The sequence below is a fragment of the Oncorhynchus tshawytscha genome, linkage group LG12 (assembly GCF_018296145.1).
Source record: "Oncorhynchus tshawytscha isolate Ot180627B linkage group LG12, Otsh_v2.0, whole genome shotgun sequence".
NCBI lineage: Eukaryota > Metazoa > Chordata > Actinopteri > Salmoniformes > Salmonidae > Oncorhynchus > Oncorhynchus tshawytscha.
Window position 1 is genome coordinate 38662524 of NC_056440.1, and position 24596 is coordinate 38687119.

Here is a 24596-nt window from a genome sequence, read left to right on the forward strand (position 1 = left end):
CCACAGAGGAACTCTGGAGCTCTGTCCGAGTGGCCATCGGGTTCTCGGTCACCTCCCTGACCAAGGCACTTCTCTCCCACTTGCTCAATTTGGCCGGGTGGCCAGCTCTAGGAAGAGTCTTGGTGGTTCCAAACTTCTTCCATTTAAGAATGACAGAGACCACTCTGTTCTTGGGGACCTTCAACGTTGCAGAATTTTTTTGGTACCCTTCTCCAGATCTGTGCCTTGATACAATAATGTCTCAGAGCGCTACGGACAATTATTTCATGCTCATAGTTTTTGTTCTGACATGCACTGTCAACTCTGGACCTTATAGAGAGAGGGGTGTGTCAATTCTGTTACCACAGGTGGACCCAAATCAAGTTGTAGAAACATCTCAAAGATGGTTAATTGAAACAGGATGCACCTGAGCTCAATTTCAAGTCTCATTCAGTAGCAAATGATGTGAATACTTATGTAAATAAGATATTTCTTTCATTTTTTTGTGATAAAAATGCAAACATTTATAAAAAACGTTTTTTGCTTTGTCGTTATGGGGTATTGTGTGTAGATTGATAAGAGAAAAAAAATTATGTAAGAATTGTAGAACGTAACAAAATGTGGAAAATGTGAAAAGGTCTCAATAATTTCCGAATGCACTGTATACAGTATATATATATATATATATATATATATATATATATATATATATATATATATATAGACAGTATATATATACTCATTCAATGGTTCTTTATTTTTACTATATTATACATTGTAGACTAAGAGTGAAGACATCAAAATTAGGAAATAACATGTATAGAATCATGTAGTATCCAAAAAAGTGTTAAACAAATCAAAATGTATTTAATATTTGAGATACTTTGAAGTAGCCACCCTTTGCCTTTTATAACAGTTTTGCTAAACTCTTGGCATTCTCTCAACCAGATTCATGAAGACCTGGAATGCATTTCAATTAGCGCTTGATGATTTTTGTGACTGCACTTGAGGAAACTTTCAAAGATCTTGACATTTTCCAGATTGACTGACCTTCATGTCTTAAAGTAATGATGGACTGTCATTGTTTTAAATGCTCATAAAAGTTTGAAAAATGTATTGTTCCAAACAAGCTGTTCAGTTATTTACTACTCTGCCCCTCAGTGACTGCCAGCAGAGGCAGTTCCGCCTCCGTTCAAGCATTGCTTGGATTGTGTTGCCATAAGGGAGAACTGCATATGGCATAATTTATAATAACACAAAGAAATGGACCTTCCTGCGGCACTCAAATGTGCGTTCAGTCAGAACGTCTGGGGCTGGGTCTCGTCCCAATCAGTCTCTCGCACCAGATGGCTTACTTCTGCACGTGACTCTAGGTTGAAGATGGGAACCTAGACATGGCTAGATCTGCTCTATTAGATGGCACTAAAGCAAAAAGTCCATTTGTAATTAACTTGTAAATAAATCATCTTAACAGTCATAGGAGCCTGGTACTTGATAAACCGGACAACTACAACTAACAATAGTGGAAGGATAGAGGGATACACTAGCAAGACCTTCCTCATCATGGATCTGGTAGGGAAAAAAACATGGCCACTTTTGTAGTTTCTCCCTGATTTAGTTTGTCAGATTCTACTGTAGGTGGCAGGGTGACAAGTTGTGTGGACAAAAACAGAATAAAACCGGGTGTGACAAAGCATGAACAAATTAATTAACCAGCTACAGTATTTTTGAGAAATATAGAAAAATAGTTTGTCGATTTATTTTGGTCAAATTAACCAGTTATCTACCGTTGATAAGCAGCTAGCTAGCTATAGCTAGCTGGTACAGTAGCTTGCTAGATAGTTAGAAAATATCAAGTCTTTTAAACTCATATCTAACTAATACAGAAATATGTTTATTAACTGGCTAGCACATCATGCTTTGCAACTTTATGTTAGCTAGCTATCCCCAGTTAGAAAATGTGTTTTCGATTATTGCATTGCAATAGTGGTCATTCGGTTTTATTATGCAATAGTGAAATAGGTGTATTTATGTTGTTGTTCAAATACACAGATCACTTTATATATCTTCTCAAAGAAGATACCATTAGTTTGAAAACATGACATATTTCTGTCATGCTGCGTTGTAGACAACAACCATCTCGTGCCCCAGGTATTCTGTCAATCAGTGGCCGCCGCTGATCAACTGTGCCATGTATGGTGTCTGGGAGGATGTAAATAATATAATTTCCCTTTCACATTGGATGACAAAATTGTATTCTAAAACTCACTTACCTATGGGGGTCTTTGGCGCTCACTATGATATGAACACATTCTCTCTTGCTGAAGGCTCTTTCTATCCACGATTTCTGTGCCTGTAGAGAGAAGAGAAGACGCTCAGTCACTTTGTCCCTCAAACTCAAACAACAGGATTCTTAATGTGAGCGAGTGAGGCTAGAGCATTACAGGTGCCACATCAAGAGGCATGCAAGCAGCTAGTACCAAGCTAAACCCTCAGTGTGAGTCTGAGCCCAGTCTGAGCCCAACTCATTACCTGGGAGGAGGAGAGGCATGTCTCTACCAAGTGACAAAGCACTTCATTAGAGTGGGAGGGAGGATCACCATATTAAGCTTCACATTACCTAGGGGATTTAGTTAGTCTTACACAGACACATTCTCTTCAAGGACCAGGTAGCTAGCTCTTGCAGAATTTGAAGTGCGTACATATAAACCACATAGCCACAGGTCTCCTATCTGCTATCGACTATTTAAGGTGCATATTTGATGTCTTAAAACCAAGAGTTGGAAATGACTATCAAGTATGTGCGCGCACGCACACACACCGCAGTAGAGCAGAACGCAAGCTTACACTTACATGCACTTGTATTTTAACTCACACAAACTCATCCATGCAAACTAACACACACTCAAATGCAAAGATGTTATATAGTTTATCGACACAGGCATTTCCCCATTTAGATAAAGTGTAGAGAGTAAGCGGATGGTCTGTGCACCCAGGCAGTAAATTCTGTTTGAATGTATTAGATATGAGCAGTTCTTCATCCTTCTCCTGTGGAGTCCATAAATATGGAACATTTCCTAATTTCCATGGTATTATAGCATAACTGACAGCCAATGGAAAGAAACGTGTGTGTCGGTGGGATGCTGCTGTCATGTCTACTGCAGGTGTCTGAGGGAGAGAGCTACAACAACAGCACTGGACTGGGATCCGTCACTGACAATATACCTTTTTAAACAACTTGAGGAGTAACGGAAGTCAACACTGGAACCCCAAAGAACTTCTGATGAGTTTGTAAACAACAGCTGTTCCGTTGCGGCTGTAAACAGCTAGCTAGCTAACTTCGTCTAGTTGTTTCTCAAGGCCAAAAATAACATAGTATTTGTGGGTGGGATGGTCTTTATGTCTGGGGACTAATCTATTTTTGAAAATGTAAGTTTATATATTTACCAAAGAAGCATCACAAAGGGTTGCATTGCCTGCATGGATAGTAACGTTGTGGATAGTAAGGGTTGTGTAGCACACGGGTAAATTGTTTATCAAGTTAACCATCTATTCTAGGTAACGTCAGCTAGGTAGCTAGTTAGCTACATGTAAATAGGATAGACAGCATTCCAATATGATTTATTATTTATTACACAAGCGTTAGCTTGATCTGCTAAAAACAACAATGTTAGCCAGCTAACGTTAGCTAGTAGCTAGCTAAGCTAGATAGCTAATGATTAGATTTTCAGACCGAAAGAGAGATCTATGACAATAGAAAAACACAATTGCAACGAAATATGAAATATTATATCACTTGAGAATAATGAAGCAAGTCCTGGTCTAATATCTGCAGATGAAGGTCCCAAAGAAAGTCCCAGGTCCTGGAGAGACTGAAGAGTATATCTCCAATGGGTTATAAATGCTATTGGTTTACTCTTAGAATTGGTTGTAGGACCACAAAAATTATGTTAAAAGTAACAACGGATAGACCTAGAATATGCATGGCCAACCTTGCTCCTAGAGATCTAGTTACTTGGTGTGCAGGTTTCCGTTCCAGCCCAGCCCTGACATTATGCTTATGCTTATTATTTATATTACACACTATTCATTTAGCTATTCAATCATATCTTGTTTTGGAGTAAATACAATAACCATTTACATATGTATTCTTTGTATTTTATTAAATAAAGTGTTGATTCTTTGATCTAAGTATCGTGTATTTGTTGGTCATTAAACATTCCCTGTTTGTCTGTTTATTTGTTTGTCATTCACTGTCATTTTGTCTGATGATATTGCACAAATTTGTGCTGCAGCTGAAGTCCTTGATCATTGGTGGGGGTGTAATCTGAAGAGATTTCACTCCATGCTTCCTGAAGCACCTCCCACAAGTTGGATTGGCTTGATGAGCACGTCTTACGTACCATACGATCAAGCTGTTCCCACAACAGCTCAATAGGGTTGAGATCTGGTGACTGTGCTGGCAAGAACAAGTCAATGTGTGTACTGTATATATCTAATTTGTTCAGTTTTTTGATTGGGTCAAGAAACACAAACTTGTCATTTTGTGCTAGCAAGCCAAATAACTTGCTAATTAGCAATTATGGTGTGCTGTTGCGCCGGCTGTTTACTGGGGAACCCTATTGACTACATCATCTCTGTGCCCCACACCTACAATTATCTGTAAGGTCCCTCAGTCGAGCAGTGAATTTCAAACACAGATTCAACCACAAAGACCAGGGAGATTTTTCAATGCCTCGTTAAGAAGGGCACCGATTGTTAGATGTGTAAAACATTAAAAAAGCATAGTTATTAACTCAACTTTGGATGGTGTATCAATACACACAGTCACTACAAAGATACAGGCGTTCTTCCTAACTTGCCGGAGAGGAAGGAAACCGCTCAGGAATTTCACCATGAGGCCATGAGGCCAGTTTAATGGCTGTGAAAGGAGAAAACTGAGAATGGATCAACAAAATTGTTGTTACTCCACAATACTAACCTAAATGACAGAGTGGAAAAAAAGGAAGCCTGTACAGAATAAAAATATTCCAAAACATATATCCTGTTTGCAATTAGGCATTAACCTTTTATAACTAGGGGGCAGTATTTTCATTTTTGGATAAAAAACGTTCCCGTTTTAAACGGGATATTTTGTCATGACAAGATGGTCGACTATGCATATAATTGACAGCTTTGGATAGAAAACACTCTGACATTTCCAAAACTGCAAAGATATTGTCTGTGAGTGCAACAGAACTGATGTTACAGGCGAAACCCAGATAAAAATCCAATCAGGATGTGCCGCATTTTTTGAAACCGCCTCATGCCAATGACTCCTTATATGGCTGTGAATGAGCTACGAATGACCTTTCTACGTATTCCCCAAGGTGTCTACAGCATTGTGACGTCTTTTTTACGCATTTATGTTGAAGAATAGCCGTAAGGGACCACATTTAGCAAGTGGTCACATGATGGCTCCCGCAGAAAATCTTGCATAAAGTACACAAGTAGCCATTTTTCCAATCGCTTCTTATGAGAAACCAATTGTCCAGACGGATATATTATCGAATAGATATGTGAATTATCTTTCAAGAGAATTCTCTTCTATTATAGTCACAGCCGTCTATATCCCCCCCAAGCAGACACCTCATTGTCCCTGAAAGTTCACTTCACTGAACTCTATGTAAACTAGAAACCATTCATCCGGAGGCTGCATTTATTGTAGACGGGGATTCTAACAAAGCTAACCTGAGAACGAGACTTCCTAAATTCTATCAGCATATTGAATGTGCGACACAGGCTGCTAGCATTCTGAATCATTGCTACTCTAACTTCCGTGATGCATACAAAGCCCTCCCCCGCTCTGCCTTCAGCAAATCTGACCATGACTCCATTTTGTTGCTCTCAGCCTATAGACAGAAACCAAAACAGGAAATGCCCGTGCTCCGGTCTGTCCAACGCTGGTCTGACCAATCGGATTCCACGCTTCAGGATTGCTTCGATCACGTGGACTGGGATATGTTCCGGATAGCCTCAGACAACATCATTGACATATACGATTACTCGGTGAGCGAGTTTATTAACAAGTGCATCGGAGATGTCATACCCATTGTGACTATTAAAACATTTTCTAATCAGAAACTGTGGATTGATGGCAGCATTCGCGCAAAACCGAATACAAACAGTGCAGCTATTCCCTCCGCATGGCAATCAAAAAAGCAAAGCGTCAGTATAGAGACAAAGTAGAGTCGCAATTCAAAGGCTCAAAAATGAGACGTATGTGGCAGGGTCTACAGTCAATCACGGATTACAAAAAGAAAACATGCCTCGTTTCGGACATCGATGTCTTGCTCCCAGACAAATTAAACAACTTCTTTGCGCGCTTTGAGAACAAATCGAATCAAATCAAATGACCAACAAATACACAATACACAATACAGTGCCACTGACACGGCCCGCTACCAAAGCCTGTGCACTCTCCTTCTCTGTGGCCAACGTGAGTAAAACATTTAAACTTGTTAACCCTCGCAAGGCTGCCGGCCCAGACGGCATCCCTAGACGCGTCCTCAGAGCATGAGCAGACCAGCTGGCTGGTGTGTTTACAGACATATTCAATAAATTCCTATCCCAGTCTGTTGTCCCCACATGCTTCAAGATGGCCACCATTGTTCCTGTTCCAAAGAAAGCTAAGGTAACGGAACTAAATGACTATCACCCCGTTGCACTCACTTCTGTCATCATGAAGTGCTTTGAGAGACTAGTCAAGGAGCATATCACCTCCACCCTACCTGATACCCTAGACCCACTCCAATTTGCTTACCGCTCCAATAGGTCCACTGACGATGCAATCGCCATCATACTGCCCTATCCCTTCTGGACAAGAGGAATACCTATGTAAGAATGCTGTTCATTGACTACAGCTTAGCATTTAATACCATAGTACTCTCCAAATTCGTCATTAATCTCGAGACCCTGGGTCTCGAACCCGCCTTGTGAAACTGGGTCCTGGTATTTCTGACGGGACACTCCCAGGTGGTGAGGGTAGGAAACAACATCTCCACCCCGCTGATCCTCAACACTGCGGCCCCACAACGGTGCGTTCTCAGTCCTCCCCTGTACTCCCTGTTCACCCATGACTGCGTGGCCATGCACGCTTCCAACTCAATCATCATGTTTGCAGACAACACTACAGGCTTGATTACCAACAACGACGAGACAGCCTACAGGGAGGAGTTGAGGGCCCTCGGAGTGTGGTGTCAGGAAAATAACCTCTCACTCAACGTCAGCAAAACAAAGGAGATGATCATGGACTTCAGGAAACCACAGAGGGAGCACCCCCCCCATCCATATCTCCCTCGCCAACTTCAAACATCTGCTATCTGAGCAGCTAACCGATCGCTGCAGCTGTACATAGTCTATCGGTAAATAGCCCACCCAATTTTACCTACCTCATCCCGATACTGTTTATATTTATTTACTTTTCTGCTCTTTTGCACACCAATATCTCTACCTGTACATGACCATCTGATCATTTTTCACTCCAGTGTTAATCTGCAAAATTGTAATTATTTGCCTACCTCCTCATGCATTATGCACACAATGTATATAGACTCTCTTTTTTTTCTACTGTGTTATTGACTTGTTAATTGTTTACTCCATGTGTAACTCTGTGTTGTCTGTTCACACTGCTATGCTTTATCTTGGCCAGGTCGCAGTTGCAAATGAAAACTTGTTCTCAACTAGCCTACCTGGTTAAATAAAGGTGAAATAAAAATAAATAAATAAATAAAACATCGATGGGACAGTAGTGGAGAAGGTGGAAAGTTTCAAGTTCTCTCTCTCTTTTTCTCTCTCTCTCCCTCTCTGGGAGAACCTGAGCCTTAGGACCATGCCTCAGGGCTACCTGCCCCGATGACTCCTTGCTGTCCCCAGTCTACCTGGTCATGATGCTGCTCCAGTTTCAACTGTTCTGCCTGCGGCTATGGAACCCTGAGCTGTTCACCGAACGTACCTCCTTGTCCCAGACCTGCTGTTTTCAACTCTCTAGAGACAGCATGTGACGACCCTCCCATTCTTTCTGCCGAATTCTTTCTCTTCGCTCTTGTTTTCCTTAATAGGATGCCTTAATAGGATGCCTGGGCGGAGCCTGGAGAGTCATCAGAGAAATGGGACACACCTGGGCTCTGGTGTGTCCCAGAATAAATGCACCTCTTCCCCATTCATTGGTTAGACTCTTCCCATGCAGACACAAACATATTTTGGTTTAGGCATTTTTGTGGCTGTTTTGTTTGTTTGCGTTGGCACCTTTCAACACCCCTCATTATCACATGTATACACGCAACCACTCACTTACACTACTGAGTACACACACCATTGTTAATTGTATTTACTTTACTTCAGTTAATAAATATATTTTGTTATTATTTATCTCCACATTGTCTCCCTTTTTGTTATGGGCTTTGAGCCAGTTCGTGACAAGTGGGGGCTCGTCCAGGATCGTAAGGTTGGTTCCTAGACATTTTGGCGCATAGCATTATGAAGGACTAATACTAGTGTCGTTGGGCTTACTAGTATGTTTATTGTGTTTGGGAGAAAATGTGGCGTTAATGTTTTAGAACTCTGTAGGTGCTTTGTTTGCATCTTTTGTTACAGCTTGTTTGAGTTGTAGGACCAGTACTGGTTTGGTAGGACCAGTATTGGTTGCCTTTGTTTGTTTGGTAAACTTGCCACTGTAGTGGATAGTTGGTTCTGTGCTGCGTTGAGGAGAGTATATTGGTTAGTTTCAAGGCCACTGCCCAGGCTGGAGACTCTTGCTCTACTCGCTGTTGGGACATGGTCCGAGGAGGTGAGTACAGTCGACTGAGTACTTCAGTGGGAGATTTGGGTAGGGTAGTGACACTTACTACCTGGAGCTATAGCCTTTTTCACCTGTTAGGCTTAGCGACGTGTTTCATTTTGGAATACGTTGGGCATGGTTATTTTGTTTATTTTTGTGTGGTGAGTGTGGATTGAGCAGTTGTCTCGGGCACATCCGTGGCTTAGGGGAATCTGCCAGCGTGCTGGGTGGTTTATTTCCTTGCCAGCGGGCTGCAGTGCGTAATTACCCACCGCAAATCTGCACAAAGACTAGGGTTGAGTTACTGTAGGTTTTGGGGTAGCTCCATATATATATATCTATATATATCTCATCTCTCTCTTCTGTGGTCCCCAGTGTGATTGTCACTTATCTTGTGGTCTGGTCTGGTGTGTTCAGCAGAGGGAAAGAGCGAGAGATTTTTTTTGTATTTACTTCTGACTATGGCGTCTAATGTAGACAAGTTCATTCGCTTTCCATCAGAGGAACTGTTGGAATTATGTACTACAGAACAGCTGTTGAAGATTGCTGAAGACTACAAGGTTGAAATTAGTGATAAACGTCCCAAAAATTCTATTTAGGTTCATATTGAAGGCCAATCTGATGGAGAGTGGTATTCTTGAAATCACCACTGGGGCAGCCTCTGCCGAGGACTCGCCGTCTCCCCGTAATGTTACAATGGCCGCTCCATCAGTTAGTCCTAGTAGTCTTTTTTTTGAACAGCAGAAAGAACTGCTTCTGTTAGAACATGATCGTGTAAAGTATGAAAAGGAATTGGCATTTAAACAAGAAATGGAGCGTGCTAAAATCAAGCTGCAACAAGAGCGGCTAGAGCTGGTTAGGGAAGGAAAGCTCTCAGGGGAGTGTTTGCTCTGGGAAGGTGACCCAGATTTACCTCGGGGTCGTTCCTCTTTTGGTCGTACCCCGGACACATTTGATATTGTTGGGAACTTACGGTTGTTGCCTAAATTTAATGAGAAGGACTCTGAGACATTCTTTTCGTTGTTTGAGCGTGTTGCTGACGCTAGGAGTTGGCCTAAGTCTGACCGCACTTTAATGTCGCAGTGTGTGTTGACTGGTAAAGCGCAGGAAGCATATTCAGCTCTTAGTGTAGGGGACAGTGTCAAGTATGATAAGTTTAAAATGGCTGTGTTACAGATTTACGAATTGGTCCCTGAGGCTTACCGCCAATGATTTAGAACTTTAAAAAGGTATAATAAACAGACTCATGTTGAGTTTGCACAAGAGTTATCTTCACAGTTTAATTGCTGGTGTTCCGCCTCTGCAGTTATGACTTTCCAAGGGCTGTGTGATCTGATTATGCTAGAGCAATTTAAGGACACAATGCCTGATCATATAGCCATGTACATTAACGAACGAAAAGTAAAGACTGTCGCTGAAGCTGTGGTTTTGGAGGACAAGTATGTTTTGACTCACAAAAGTGTCTTTGCAGAGCCCCGTATTCGGAGCGAGTGCGGTGTTCGGAGAGATTTGGGCCTCGCTCACGGAGATACTCTTGTTCACGGGCAGAGTTTCATTCAACTAGGGTTGAGCCTGACTCCCGTGGTAAAGCTGACTTTGGTCAAGAGTGTCATTACTGTCAAGGTTCAGGTCATTGGAAAAACAAATGTCCGGTTCTCAGGGCTTGGGGTAAATTCAGTACTTGTGCTTACGTTAAATCTAAGCCTACGGCGTTAGCTGCGGCTGTTCCACATCAGTTCACTCCTGACACGTTGTCTCATGCCCAGGGACATGTGAAAGTCCATATTGACCCAGACTATTTACCTTTCCTTACAGAGGGTTTTGTGTCGATGTTAACTTTTTATGGCTGCAGGGGCAGTATTGAGTAGCTTGGATGAAAAGGTGTCCATTGTAAACAGCCAGCTCCTCAGTCTCAGTTGCTAATATATGCATATTATTATTAGTATTGGATAGAAAACACTCTGAAGTTTCTAAAACTGTTTGAATTATGTCTGTGAGTATAACATAACTCATATTGCAGGCAAAAACCTGAGAAATTCCACTTCCTGTTTGGATTTTTTCTGGGGTGGCAGATTTTCAACCAAGCTCTCATTGAAATTACAGCGAGATATGGATGAGTTTTCACTTCCTAAGCCTTCCACTAGGTGTCAACAGTCAATATAACTTTGTCTGATGGCTTTAATGTGAAGGGGGGTCGAATGAGACAGGAAATAGTCACCACTGCCACGAGTTGACCATGCTTACACCATGCGCGTTCACAGGGGAAGGACCTGCGTTCCACCGGTCATCTGAAGTCATTCTAATTCTCCGGTTGGAATGTTATTCAAGATATATGTAAACAACTTTCTAAAGATTGATTCAGTACATCGTTTGACATGTTTCTACTGACTGTTACGGAACTTTTGGACATTTCGTCACGTTATAGTGGACGCACTTTGTGACTTTGGAATTGTTTACCAAACGTGCTAACCAAAGTTGCTAATTGGACATAAATAACGGACATTTTCGAACAAATCAAGCATTTATTGTGGACCTGGAATTCATAGGACTGCATTCTGATGAAGTTCATCAAAGGTAAGGAAATATGTATCATGTATTTTCTGGTTTCTGTTGACTCCAACATGGCGGCTAATTTGACTTACTGTTCTGAGCTCCGTCTCAGATTATTGCATGGGTTGTTTTTTCCGTAAACTTTTTTTGAAATCTGGCACAGCGGTTGCATTAAGGAAAGGTTTATATATAATTCCATGTGTATAACTTGTATTATCATCTACATTTACGATGAGTATTTCTGTTGAAACGATGTGGCTATGCAAAATCACTTGATGTTTTTGGAACTAGTGAATCTAGATTAGTGACACTCAGATTTTTTTTATATAAATATGAACTTTATCAAACAAAACATGCATGTATGAAGTCCTATGAGTGTCATCTGATGAAGATAATTCAAGGTTAATGATTAATCTTATCTCTATTTCTTCTTTTTGTGAATGCTATATTTCGCTGGAAAATGGCTGTGCTTATTGTGGTTTGGTGGAGACCTAACATAATAGTTTGTAGTGCTTTTGCTGAAAAGCATATTTGAAATCGGACACTTTGGTGGGATTACCAACAAGATTACTTTTAAAATGATATAAGACACATGTATGTTTTAGGAATTGTAATTATGAGATTTCTGTGGTTTGAATTTGGCGCCCTCTATTTTCACTGGTAGTTGTCATAACGATCCCGTTAGCCGGATTGCAGCCATAACAAGTTTTAACAAGTAAGGACCTAGTGCCAGTGAAGATCCTGAGAGACACATGTGCCTCTGAATCGTTTGTGTTGGAGTCTGTGTTACCCTTCTCTGCTGAGACTGATTCAGGAAACAGTGTTCTAATTAGGGAAATACGTTTGAACACACTGTCAGTTCCATTGCATAAACTGATGTTGGATTGTGAACTGGTGAAAGGAGAGGTTGTTGTGGGGGTGCGTCCTTCATTGCCTATTGAGGGTATCGACGTTATCCTTGGGAATAACTTGGCTGGTGAGCGTGTATGGCCTGTCATGTTTCCATCTCTAGTGATTTCCACTAAGCTGTCATTTGTAGGGATACCCGATGAGAGTGTACAGAGTTTCCCAGAGGTGTTCTCTGCGTGTGCAGTGACACGTTCTATGAGCCGTGGCGACATGGTCATTGCGCCAGCTAACGAGAATACCACAAAGAAATCTGTCACTACTTTCCCTGTTATCCTGTTATCTGTACCCCGCTCTGGTCTAATCAAGGAGCAACGGACTGACCCCACATTAGAATTAGCATGACCAAATTGTGCCTGTGGAACAGTTGGGCGATGTCGCCCATGGCTATTTAATCCAAGAGGATGTCCTGATGAAAAAGTGGGTGTCTCGTGGTAGTTGTTTTTTGGGGGAGGTGATTAGTCAGGTTGTTGTACCTGTTAAGCTTCGTGAGTTGGTGTTGACAACATCCCACAACGACGTTGCTGGAAAACCTACAACTGCATATTAAGACATTTCTTTTGGCCTAGGTTAAAGAGAGATGTTTCTGAGTTCATCATAACTTGTCACACCTGTCAATTAACTGGTAAACCTAATCAAGCTATTAAGCCGGTACCACTGTTTCCTATTCCTGTACTCAGCCAAACTTTTGAGTATCTGGTTATTGACTGTGTTGGTCCTTTGCCTCGTTCTAAAAAGGGTAGTAGCTACCTTTTCACTGTGATGTGTCTAACCACTAGATGTTCTGCTGCCTATCCTCTCCGGACTATCACGACTAAGTTTGTGCTAAAATATTTGATTCAGTTTATGTCACTAATTGGAATCCCTAAGGTCATTCAGAGTGATCAAGGATCTAATTTCACCTCTCTGTTTAGTCAGGTTCTCCAACAGCTCCATATTAAACACAATTTGTCTATCGCCTATCACGTGCAAAGTCAAGGAGCACTGGAACGTTTCCATCAAACACTTAAGTCTTTGTTGAGAGCTTATTGTACTGAGATGGATGAGAATTGGGAGGAGGGGTTGCCTTGGTTACTGTTAGACGCTAGGGAGGTTTCACAGGAGAATACGGGTTTCAGTCCAAATGACCTTGTGTTTGGACATAGGGTGCATGGACTTCTATCTGTTCTCCAGAATGACTGGAAATCTCCCGAGCCCCCTCAGTCCCTGTTATCTTATGTGTGTTGATTTCCGGCGACGGCTGTACGCCGCTGGTGAAATGGCTAAAGAGAAGCTATCATCTTCACAGGAGAGGATGAAGGGCATATTTGATCGGCGAACTGAGCCTCATCACCAATTGTTGGTTCTCCTTTTCAAGCCAAGTTTCAAGGTCCATATACCGTTGTGCGCCAGTGCACTGAGCAAAACTATCTTGTTGCCACTCCAGAATGGAGAAAAGCACACCAACTGTGCCAGGTAAATTTGTATGACTGGTATGGTGTTCTGGGGTCCTTGTTGGTCCTCGGTTTTATGGGGGGAGGACTCAATCCATCATTGGGGAGACTCTCTCCATGCAGACAGACATATTTTGGTTTAGGCATTGTTGTGGCTGTTTTGTTAGTTTGCACCGTTCAAACCCCTCATTATCACATGTATACACGCAACCACTCACTTACACTACTGAGTACACACACCATTGTTAATTGTATTTACTTTACTTCAGTTAATATATATATTTTGTTATTCTTTATCTCCACGTTGTCTCCCTTTTTGTTACGGACTTTGAGCCGGTTCGTAACACAGCAGGAGCGGTAGAGATACTCTGAACGATCGGCTATAACTGACATTTACTCCTGAGGTGCTGACCTGTTGCTCCCTCTTCAACCACTGTGATTATTATTATTTGACCCTGCTGGTCATCTATGAACATTTGAACATCTTGGCCATGTTCTGTTATAATCTCCACCCGGCACAGCCAGAAGAGGACTGGCCACCCCTCATAGCCTGTTCCTCTCTCGGTTTCTTCCTAGGTTCCTGCCATTCTAGGGAGTTTTTTCAAAGCCACCGTGCCTCTACACCTGCATCGCTTGCTGTTTGTGGTTTTAGGCTGGGTTTCTGTAAAGTACTTTGTGACATCAGCTGATGTAAGAAGGGCTTTATAAATACATTTGATTGATCCCGGGGGCAATCTACCTGCCCTTCAGGACACCTACAGCACCCGATGTCACATTGTAACCGATGTGAAATGGCTAGCTAGTTAGCGGTAGTGCGCGCTAATAGCGTTTCAATCGGTGACGTCACTCACTCTGAAGTAGTTGTTCCCCTTACTCTGCAAGGGCCGTGGCTTTTGTGGAGCAATGGGTAAGGATGCTTCATGGGTGTCATTTGTCTGTGTGTGCAGAGGGTCCCTGGTTCGAGCCCAGCGAGGGGACGGACTAAAGTTATACTGTTACAATAGGAAGACCAAAATGATCATCAAGGACAACAACCACCCGAGCCACTGCTTGTTCATCCCGCTATCATCCAGAAGGCAAGGTCAGTACAGGTGCATCAAAGCTGGGACCGAGAGACTGAAAAACAGCATCTGTCTCAAGGCCATCAGACTGTTAAACATAGAGAGGCTGCTGTCAACCGGCAGACTCAAATCTCTGGCCACTTGAATAAATGGGCTTAATAAAAGGTATCACTAGTCACTTTAAATAACGCCACTTTAATAATATTTACATATCCTACATTACTCATCTCATATGTTTATACTGTTCTATACCATCTACTGCATCTTGCCTATCATTAGTCACTTTAAATAACGTCACTTTAATAATGTTTACATATCCTACATTACTCATCTCATATGTATATACTGCTCTCTACCACCTACTGCATCTTGCCTATCATTAGTCACTTTAAATAACGCCACTTTAATAATGTTTACATATCCTACATTACTCATCTCATATGTATATACTGCTCTATACCATCTACTGCATATTACCTATGTCGCACGGCCATCGCTCATCTATATATTTATATGTACATATTCTTATTCATCCCTTACATTTGTGTGTATAAGGTAGTTGTTGTTTATTTGATAGATTACTTGTTGTTGTTTGCGTAGACCCCATCCACACAGGAAGTGTTAGTTTGCATGAGGTTTTGCGGACTGAGCATGACAGTAGGGGTATCTGGGAACACGGCACCTCCCAACTCCGGGATGGGACAACTAAAAGACACAGCAGGATGGGAACCGAGCCTCCCTTTAACCCACAGCAGCTATGGCAGGAACACCACACAGCAAAATATTTTTTTTCTCCGGCTTTATTCTAGGAGAAATCCCATCCCCCTTATTCCCAACCCACTCTGCTTGTACAGGGCTTTCCCCTCCGTCGGAAAAAGAACAACACACTGTCTCTCCGCCTGACTGGCCCTGTCACCCCACGGCATGCCAAAATCCTTGCCGGCACGACCTCCAACCTCCCGACCGCCTGGCAGGCCGAACTCCACACAGGCACACTTACCCTGACACCAGACTTCCCACGATTAACCATTACTCTGAACAAGTCAAGCCATGGGAAGGGGAGGGGCAGGGGGGCTACTTTAGACGGGTCAACCTGACTCAGCGAGCATCCCCCCCCCCGACAGTTTGGAGCCAATGTGCTCATACACTGCTGCGAACAAAGTAGATCCCTCCCGTTTCCGACGGGAGAAGGTGTAACAGCGATGGCATGTGACTGGCAATGTTTTCATGTTCTTGGTAAAAGCACGGTGGGAGCGAAGGAACACAACATAAGATAAGATCAGAAAACCATACAACAGGGAAAACACAAAAACAACAGAAAACCATAACTGGGATACAAATGGACACAGAGACCACAAGACCCCTGTACTACCCTCCATTTTCTTTGTGCTCTTTCCCTTTAATCTCTATCCCTGTGTGTGTGGTCTAGATTTGTACACACTGTACAGTAAATTGAACATTATCTTTACCCCCAGGCTTTCTCTGTCTCCATCTCGCTGGTCGTATGTGAGTTTTGACTAAACTTTATAAAAAAAATACAAAACATAAATGAGAATCATATTTCAACACTGAAAATAGAACTGAAATTATGTTTTGTTACTGTGTGAAGATATTCTCTTCAACTTAATTGCTGTCAAACTGATTTTGGAAGATGCTCCTGGTTTTACTAATTGGACCTCTGGCAGGAGCAGTGAGCCAAATGATTAGATGCTTAGCTACTTGTATCAATTGCACTTTAAATTTTTTAATCACCATGTGCATGAAATAAAGAGCAAAATGCCTTTGGAATTTTCTTTGTCTTTTCAATTACTTTTCCTTTATTTTAGACAAATGCAAACAGTGGAAGATTCCAATTAACCCATTTTCATTGTGCTTCTTTCATGAGGGTCTGGACGAAAATACACGCTTTTTGAATGAGCATCTCATTTTTAATTGACTGTCCCAGTTAGGCGACTCGGGACTAGGGTTACAAAATTCCTGGAACTTTCAATAAATTCCCTGGTTTTCCTGGATTCCTGGGAATCAAGAGGGAATAAGATGGAAATCTGGAATCCTCCAACCAGGATTTCTGGAAAACAAAGGAATTTATTAAAAGGTCCAGGAATTTTGCAACCCTACTTATGACTGAGGAAGATGCACTTTAGCATACTGTATAGTGAGACACTTGTTTTGGGAATAAGTATTATCATAATTTGACCAGTTTTTCACAGCAGGAAAATAATCCTGCAGCAACAGGTCATACATTTTTTGTTTGTTGTGGGTGATAACTTTTTTTCTTTAGGTCAAATCAAGTTTGACATTTTAAATACACTACAATATTGCATTTCCTGCTGCACAGGAAATTTCTCTGTGACAAGTGATCAAATTAAACTGTTACACCTATAGATTATTTAAATATGAGTGATGGTCAGAACAGTAAGTGAAATATTAAAAATATTTAAAAAATCTTTCATGTTCTCTCCTGTGTCCACAGCAGTTAGTATTTGAAGCTCACACACTATTGTATATATTATGTTCGTAGAAAGGTACATCAATTATTCAAATGAAGGCCACTAGAGGCCATGGAGAACAGTAAATGGAAATGAGGATTTTATAAAGGAAAGTAATACATCAAATGAAACAGAATCTCTTGACAAAAATAACATTTCATTTCCTTTTTTTACGAATACAAAATACAGCAATGAATTTACGTAAACTGAATATAGAAAAGTTAATGGAATAAAGAGAAATGACAGTGGATTAAAGACCATCTAAAACCTTCTGTTTTAAGTGGTACCAATTATTGTCCTTCTCTTGTGGTTGTTATGTCTAGGCTACATCAAAATGTCCTTCAATAAAAACCAGTACCTGTGAGAATTCACAACAGTTTCTCCTATCATGCCTCTGCACAGAGAATGTGTTATTTTTGTGCTGTTATATGAGACTACATTAGCTGCTAGAGATAGGCCTTTTTAGCCTCTCTTGGAGGACAATGAAAATTCAATAAAAAGTACTTATGTATTATTAGAAACCAGTAGGTTTACACCTCAGAACTGTCACTGGGGACTCTGTTGAGTTAGAATAAGGTACTGTAGATCAAAAACAGTACTCCTGAATAGACACCTTAGTCACTTACCTGAGTGTGTTGCTGTGCTGCATTGCTGGGAGCGTTCTGTGAAAAACAGGACCAGTGCTGAAGGCATCTCTGTCTCTCTAAACTTCACACTCTCGCTGGACCCTGACACCAGTCCTGTCCAGTCCAACCCACGGTCTAAAGGCTTTAAGGCTAAACCAGAGGCACTCTGGCCCTGTGATCCCACTGGAATGTGTGTGTGTCAGAGGAGGCTGGTGGGAGGAGCGACAGGAGGACATACTCATTGTAATGGCTGGGATGGAATAAATGGAATGAGTTAAACATGTACTTTCTATTTGTTTGATACCGTTCCATTAATTTCATTCCAGCCATTACAATAAGCCCGTCCTCCTATAGCTCCTCCCACCGGCCTCCTCTGGTGTATGTATGTGTGCTTGTGGAACTATAGGGGGATTAGCCTGATAAGGAAGACCCACTGCTGAAACTCCACAGCCTTGACAAACTCCTTTCTCTCACCCCCCTGGTCTATCCAATCAGATGCCCCAAAAGTAACAAATCCCTCATTACTGTATCAGATAGAGAAAACTCTGCTCATTTCCATCATTCCGCATACACACTCATTTCCATCATTCCACACACACATACACCTACACACTCAAACACACACACACACACACACACACACACACACACACACACACACACACACACACACACACACACACACACACACACACACACACAAATACAGTCACATATACAGTAGATTTGTGACAACAACACATCTGCAGATGTTTATTTACTGTAACAACACTACAAGTATTCTCTCCACCAGGAATGCCTGAATGGGCCTTCTTCCCAGCTCTCACTGTTGTAGCAGTGGGCAGCTTTCTGTCAAGGAGATTGCCCACTAGGGAGATCTGATTGGCAAGAGGCCATATTAGCCAGGCCATCACGTCACTCAGATATTCATTGCAGTGAGTCCTCTCTATTAGTGCTCACCTGTCTGCTTCCTGTCTCCACAGCCATTGGTAGGAGTGAGCAGCACATAACAATCCTGACACCTCCAAGAACTGCTGAGATGGCCTAATGGGGACCTTCTTGGATTTAATGCAGATTATTATAACATTATCTCTCTTTCCTCTTACCTCCATATACACTCTGGTTCAAAAGATTGGGGTCGCTTAGAAAGGCCCTTGTTTTCCATGAAAACATACATGATATGAGTTGCAAAAGGAATAGCAAATATAGACAAGACGTTGACAAGGTTATAAATAATGATTTTTAATTTAAATAATAATTGTGTTCTTCAAACTTTGCTTTCGTCAAAGAATCCTCCATTTGCAGAAATTACAGCCTTGTAGACCTTTGGCATTCTAGTTGTCAATTTGTTGAGGTAATCTGAAGAGATTTCACCCCATGCTTCCTGAAGCACCTCCCACAAGTTGGATTGACTTGATGGGCACTTCTATCGTACCATACGGTCAAGCTGCTCCCACAACAGCTCAATAGGTTGAGATTTGGTGACTGTGCTGGCCACTCCATTATAGACAGAATAAAAGCTGACTGCTTCTTCCCTAAATAGTTATTGCAGAGTTTGGAGCTGTGCTTTGGGTCATTGTCCTGTTGTAGGAGGAAATTGGCTCCAATTATTCGCTGTCCACAGGGTGTGGCATTGCAAAATGGAGTGATAGCCTTCCTTCTTCAAGATCCCTTTTACCCTGAATAAATCTCCGACTTTACCACCACCAAAACACCCCAGACCATCACATTGCCTCCACCATGGTTTACAAATGGGTCAAGCACTCCTCCAGCATCTTTACATTTTTTCTGCGCTTCACGAATCTTCTTCTTTGTGATCCGAACACCTCAAACTTAGATTAGTCTGTCCTTAACACTTTTTTTCCAATCTCCCTCTGTCTAGTGTCCGTGTTATTTTGCCCATCTTAATATTTTATTTTTATTGGCCAGTCTGAGATATGGCTATTTCTTTGCAACTCTGCCTAGAAGGCCAGCATCCCGGAGTCGCCTCTTCACTGTTGACGTTGAAACTGGTGTTTTTTGGGTACAATTTAATGAACCTGCCAGTTGAGGACTAGTGAGGCGCCTGTTTCTCAAACTAGACACTCTAATGTACTTGTCCTCTTGCTCTGTTGTGCACCGGGGCCTCCCACTCCTCTTTCTATTCTGGTTAGAGCCAGATTGCGCTGTTCTGTGAGATTGTGCAGTTTCTTGGCAAATTCTCGCATTGAAAAGCCTTAATTTCTCAGAACAAGAATCGACTGACGAGTTTCAGAATAAAGATCTTTGTTTCTGGTCATTTTGAGCCTGTAATCAAACTCACAAATGCTGATTCTCTAGATACTCAACTAGTCTAAAGAAGGCCAGTTTTATTTCTTCTTCAATCAGTACAACAGTTTTCAGCTGTGCTAACATTATTGCAAAGGGGTTTTCTAATGATCAATTAGCCTAAAATGATTAACTTGGATTAGCTAACACAACGTGCCATTGGAACACAGGAGTGATGGTTGCTGATAATGGGCCTCTGTAATGGGCCTCTGTAGATATTCCATTTAATAAATCTGATGTTTACAGCTGCAATAGTCATTTACAACATTAACAAAGTCTACACTGTATTTCTGACCAATTTGACGTTTTTTTAATGGACGAAAAAATTTGCTTTTCTTTCAAAAACAAAGACATTTTTAAGTGACCCCAAATTTTTGAAAAGTAGTGCAAGTGTGTTTGTGTTTGTGTGTGTTCATGTGCATGTGTTTGAATTTGTGTGGCTCTTTGTTTTTTTGTGTAAGCAGGAAGTAACACAGAAGGCCATATTACAATTTTGTGTTCATATGTGTGTTTAGTTTATGCATGTGTGGTTTGTGTATTTCCCTCAATTGTCTGTGTACGTGTGTTTGTTTGAGTAGGATTTTAATTTAGTGCAGATTAGAGTATTATTAGAGTGTTATTTCACCGGTTTCCCCCCTGTTCAGGCTAATTAAAACCTGTCCATATTACTTTTAAAGCTGTATAATCCCTGGATTAGCAGACCAAGCACAGACAGGATATAAACCAGCACTTCAAAAGAGCGGTGTAACAGCTTGACCCCGCCAGCTACCCCCAAAAGACCTGCCCTCTGAGCAACTTTCCATCCGAAGAAATGGCTGGGGGAAGTAAATGCTAATTTTGCAACGTATCCTGTGTTAGCCATACACATTGGCCTATGTGTATTATACTTATCAGCGTAGCATTCTGACGTAACTGTTGAATTGGCAAAAAAAAGGTAACATCTTGACCCCATCAAGTTAAATAAACAGAGAAATCACTTAAATACTTTATCTAAACACTTTGTGTAATATAGGGCAGCATCAAATTACAGTGGCCATCTGAGAAAATCTAGACTTGTCGCAACCCATGAGTATGAGTATGGGAGTGTAGCCAGGTACATAATGGACAAAATCCAGTCAAAATGTTCTCCGTTTTGAGGATTCAATGTGGTAAACTGATCTTGAGATTTTGACAGAACTTCCACTGGGAATATTAGACAACATTTGTGACAGTAAAAATCCATAGTCAGAATGTGATATGTCTCTTGGGAGGTCAGGAAGGCTGCTAATCTGCGAGCAATGACTTTCAAATCCTGCAGACACACTCGCCTAATGGTCCTATAGAATGAGTTCAGTTCTTCAGTTTCATCCATAGTGTGTCCAGCATCACCAGCTTCCATGTCAATACTGTAATTGGGAGTGGAGAGAGCAGCTAATGATACAACACAAAGGGAAAACATATTACAAGGTAAAACAATTCTAACAAAGCCTCGCCTATTCTCCAACTCCAATATGCCACAAAAAGGATGCCAATATGAAATAAAATGGATGACAACATCAAAACAAAAGCTACTCTGTATTCCGTATTCCGCAGAGAATGAGTGTTCGTGAACTTAGAAACGGGACGCCCAAACAGATTAAGAACTCCGTTGGTTTTCTTTTAATGGACTTATAATGGACTGGGCGTCGGCAGGATGTGTTTGTCATGTTGAAGTTCCATTTCTAATGGATCCAATGTGCCTCAACGGATGATAATTCAAGGTCCTTTTACCCCCAAAACAAAACACCAAACTGTTATCTTCCAACCAGTTGATTTTGCTGTGACCTGAATGCTTTTACGCAGAGTGGGGAGAGGTGGACAATAACACCTGGAAGCTGTTTTAATGGGGAACATTTCCAAGAGATGATCTGAAATACCTCATGATGGTTCAAGCCCCACATGTACACACACTCATTAGAACATAACAGACACTTACAGTGCCTTGCAAAACTTTTCAGACCCTCTTGGATCCGACACACCATTTTTCCTTCATAGGCACACTGGTCAAGGTCATTGCATTTAAAGCATGCGAGCTGGTTACTCGGCAAGTGGATGGAATAGAGGAGTGGGTTGCAAACATATTTCCCATATCAGCTGTTCAGTGAGTAACATACTGCCAATCCAAACCTCCAGCAGACTCTCTGCTATATTGATGCCTATCATCAATATGTCATGAGCTGAGCTACTATATGTACTTCACCCAGACCTTTCCTGAACTATGGCCTCTAGAGAGGAGGTGGCCACTTCAGATAAGTGCTCCAGCTCATTCAATTTGTACGACATTAGCTGTACACATGAAGGGCCATGAACTCTGCTTTACCTTGGGACCATTCTCTATACCATACATATTAACATTCTCCAACACTCATAGTAAGCATGAGACCACGTCCAGTACCTTCAGAAAGTATTCACACCCTTTGACTTTTTTGTGTTACAGGCTGAATTCACAATGGATTAAATTAAGTATTTTCTTTGTCACTGCCCTACACACAAGACCCCATAACGTCAAAGTGGAGGTATGTTGTTGAACATTTTTACGACTGAATAAAAAGGGTGTGAACGATGCAGAATGGGTGTAGTCAAAGAAGAGCTCTCCAGTAGGTTTACCAAAGTAGTCAAGGGCCATTTTCTCAAAAGTAATTTTACACGTTTTTCGACTTTCGAGGCAATCGGTCACACATATTGAATAATTTAAGGGGTATAAATACTATCTGAAGGCACTGTACTGTACAGTACATGCGTGATTATGACAGAAAACCATGCCCTCCAGTCATTGAACACACAAACACACAGACAAAGTGATGCGCACAAACACACAGTGATGGGCAAGAATCACAAAATACAAAATACCATAAAGATCAATATATCAAATAAATACATGAAATGTATTTCATAAAAATACATGTATTTTGATTTTAAAATACAGAAATAGATTTGTAAGTAATCGGCCCGAACAGCAATAACATTCTCAGTAACAGTTACAAAAACATTTTACATGCTATGACTGTGATATGTTGTTGTTTATCTACCTTAGTTGAATGCGCTGACTGTAACGCTGTCCTCATGCTTCCCATCCCAAACAGTGCAGAATAGTTTGTGGATTTATTACAACATTTTGTGATGTTTTTGTTCATTTTGGTCTTCGGCAAGGGCATTTTCGGCTGTTCATGTAAACTACATTTTTTCTCAAGGCAAGCCGAAATCGGTAGCCAAAGTCGGTAGCCACTACGTGTCACGCCCTGACCTTAAGGATCCTTTTAATTCTCTATTTGGTTAGGTCAGGGTGTGACTAGAGTGGGCAATCTCTGTTTTCTATTTCTTTGTTGGCCGGGTATGGTTCCCAATCAGAGGCAGTAGTCTATCATTGTCTCTGATTGGGGATCATACTTAGGCAGCCTTTTTCCACCTGTAGTTTGTGGGATCTTGTTTTTGGTACTGTGCTGTTTAGCCCTACTAGACGTTACGTTTTGTATTTGTTGTTTTTTCGCTGTTCATTTAATAAATTAAAATGTACGCCTACGACGCTGCACCTTGGTCCGATCCTTCCATCGACGAGCGTAACACTACGCCTCTTTTGTCGGTGATTGGTCAACAGTAGGGATTCTTCAATTAACTGTTTGTTGTTATTCAACTAGAAACATTTAATAAAAAATTAATTCAATTGAGAGACACTGAACCAAACAACTTCGTTAGATGTAAAATTGCGCTACTAAGATCAAAAACGTCAAAATTAATTACAGATTAATTCGGAACAATTTTGAGGAATTGTGTACTAGCTATGGCGTCTCAAGATTGACAAACAGTACTATTGCCTCTTTTTTCTTGTTTATCAAGTGAAGGTCTTTTAAGGGAGTATGCGAGCCCACTCGTTCGGTTCGCCTAGCCAAGTTGAGCTAGGCGCCAGCCAAACCAAAGTCTGAGGAAGGATTAAGTTACTCTGGATAAGAGTAACTGCTAATTGACCAAAGATGTTGTGCACAACATCTTTAACAATAACTACAGAACATTCCATAAAGGTTATCATTAGGTTTCCAGGTAACGTAACAACACAATGTACAAGTAATGTTTTTCCCAGCAAACCAAAACCGGTTTTGTGAAAGTTCCCAGAATTTTTTTTAGGTCGTGGCAAATGTTCTCATAACATGAAAACTGTCCATTCATGGTGATGATAATAGAACCTCCCCATTATGTTCCTCCCTAGATTTAATGTCAATTTGAGGACTCTATTGTAGGTGATATTAGAGACACATGGCACTTTCATTTAGGACATTTGAACAGCATGTTGTGACGACCCTCCCACTCTGTCTGACGCATTCTCTCTTTACTCTTGTTTTCCTTATTAGGATCCCGGTGGGCGGAGTTGGGAGGGTCGTCAGCTACATGGGAAACACCTGGGCCCGGTGTGTCCC

At 41.4% G+C, this 24596-nt stretch overlaps 1 protein-coding gene across 1 annotated transcript in view; it reads right to left on the reverse strand.

The window, feature by feature from the left end:
* The window catches only part of LOC112264110 (transient receptor potential cation channel subfamily M member 3), a 139149-nt gene that overhangs the window by 97154 nt on the left and 17399 nt on the right, over positions 1-24596 (reverse strand). The window contains exon 3 of the mRNA XM_042331099.1: positions 2253-2332. Coding sequence (XP_042187033.1) covers positions 2253-2332 — 80 coding nt within the window. The remainder of the gene's footprint in view (positions 1-2252; positions 2333-24596) is intronic.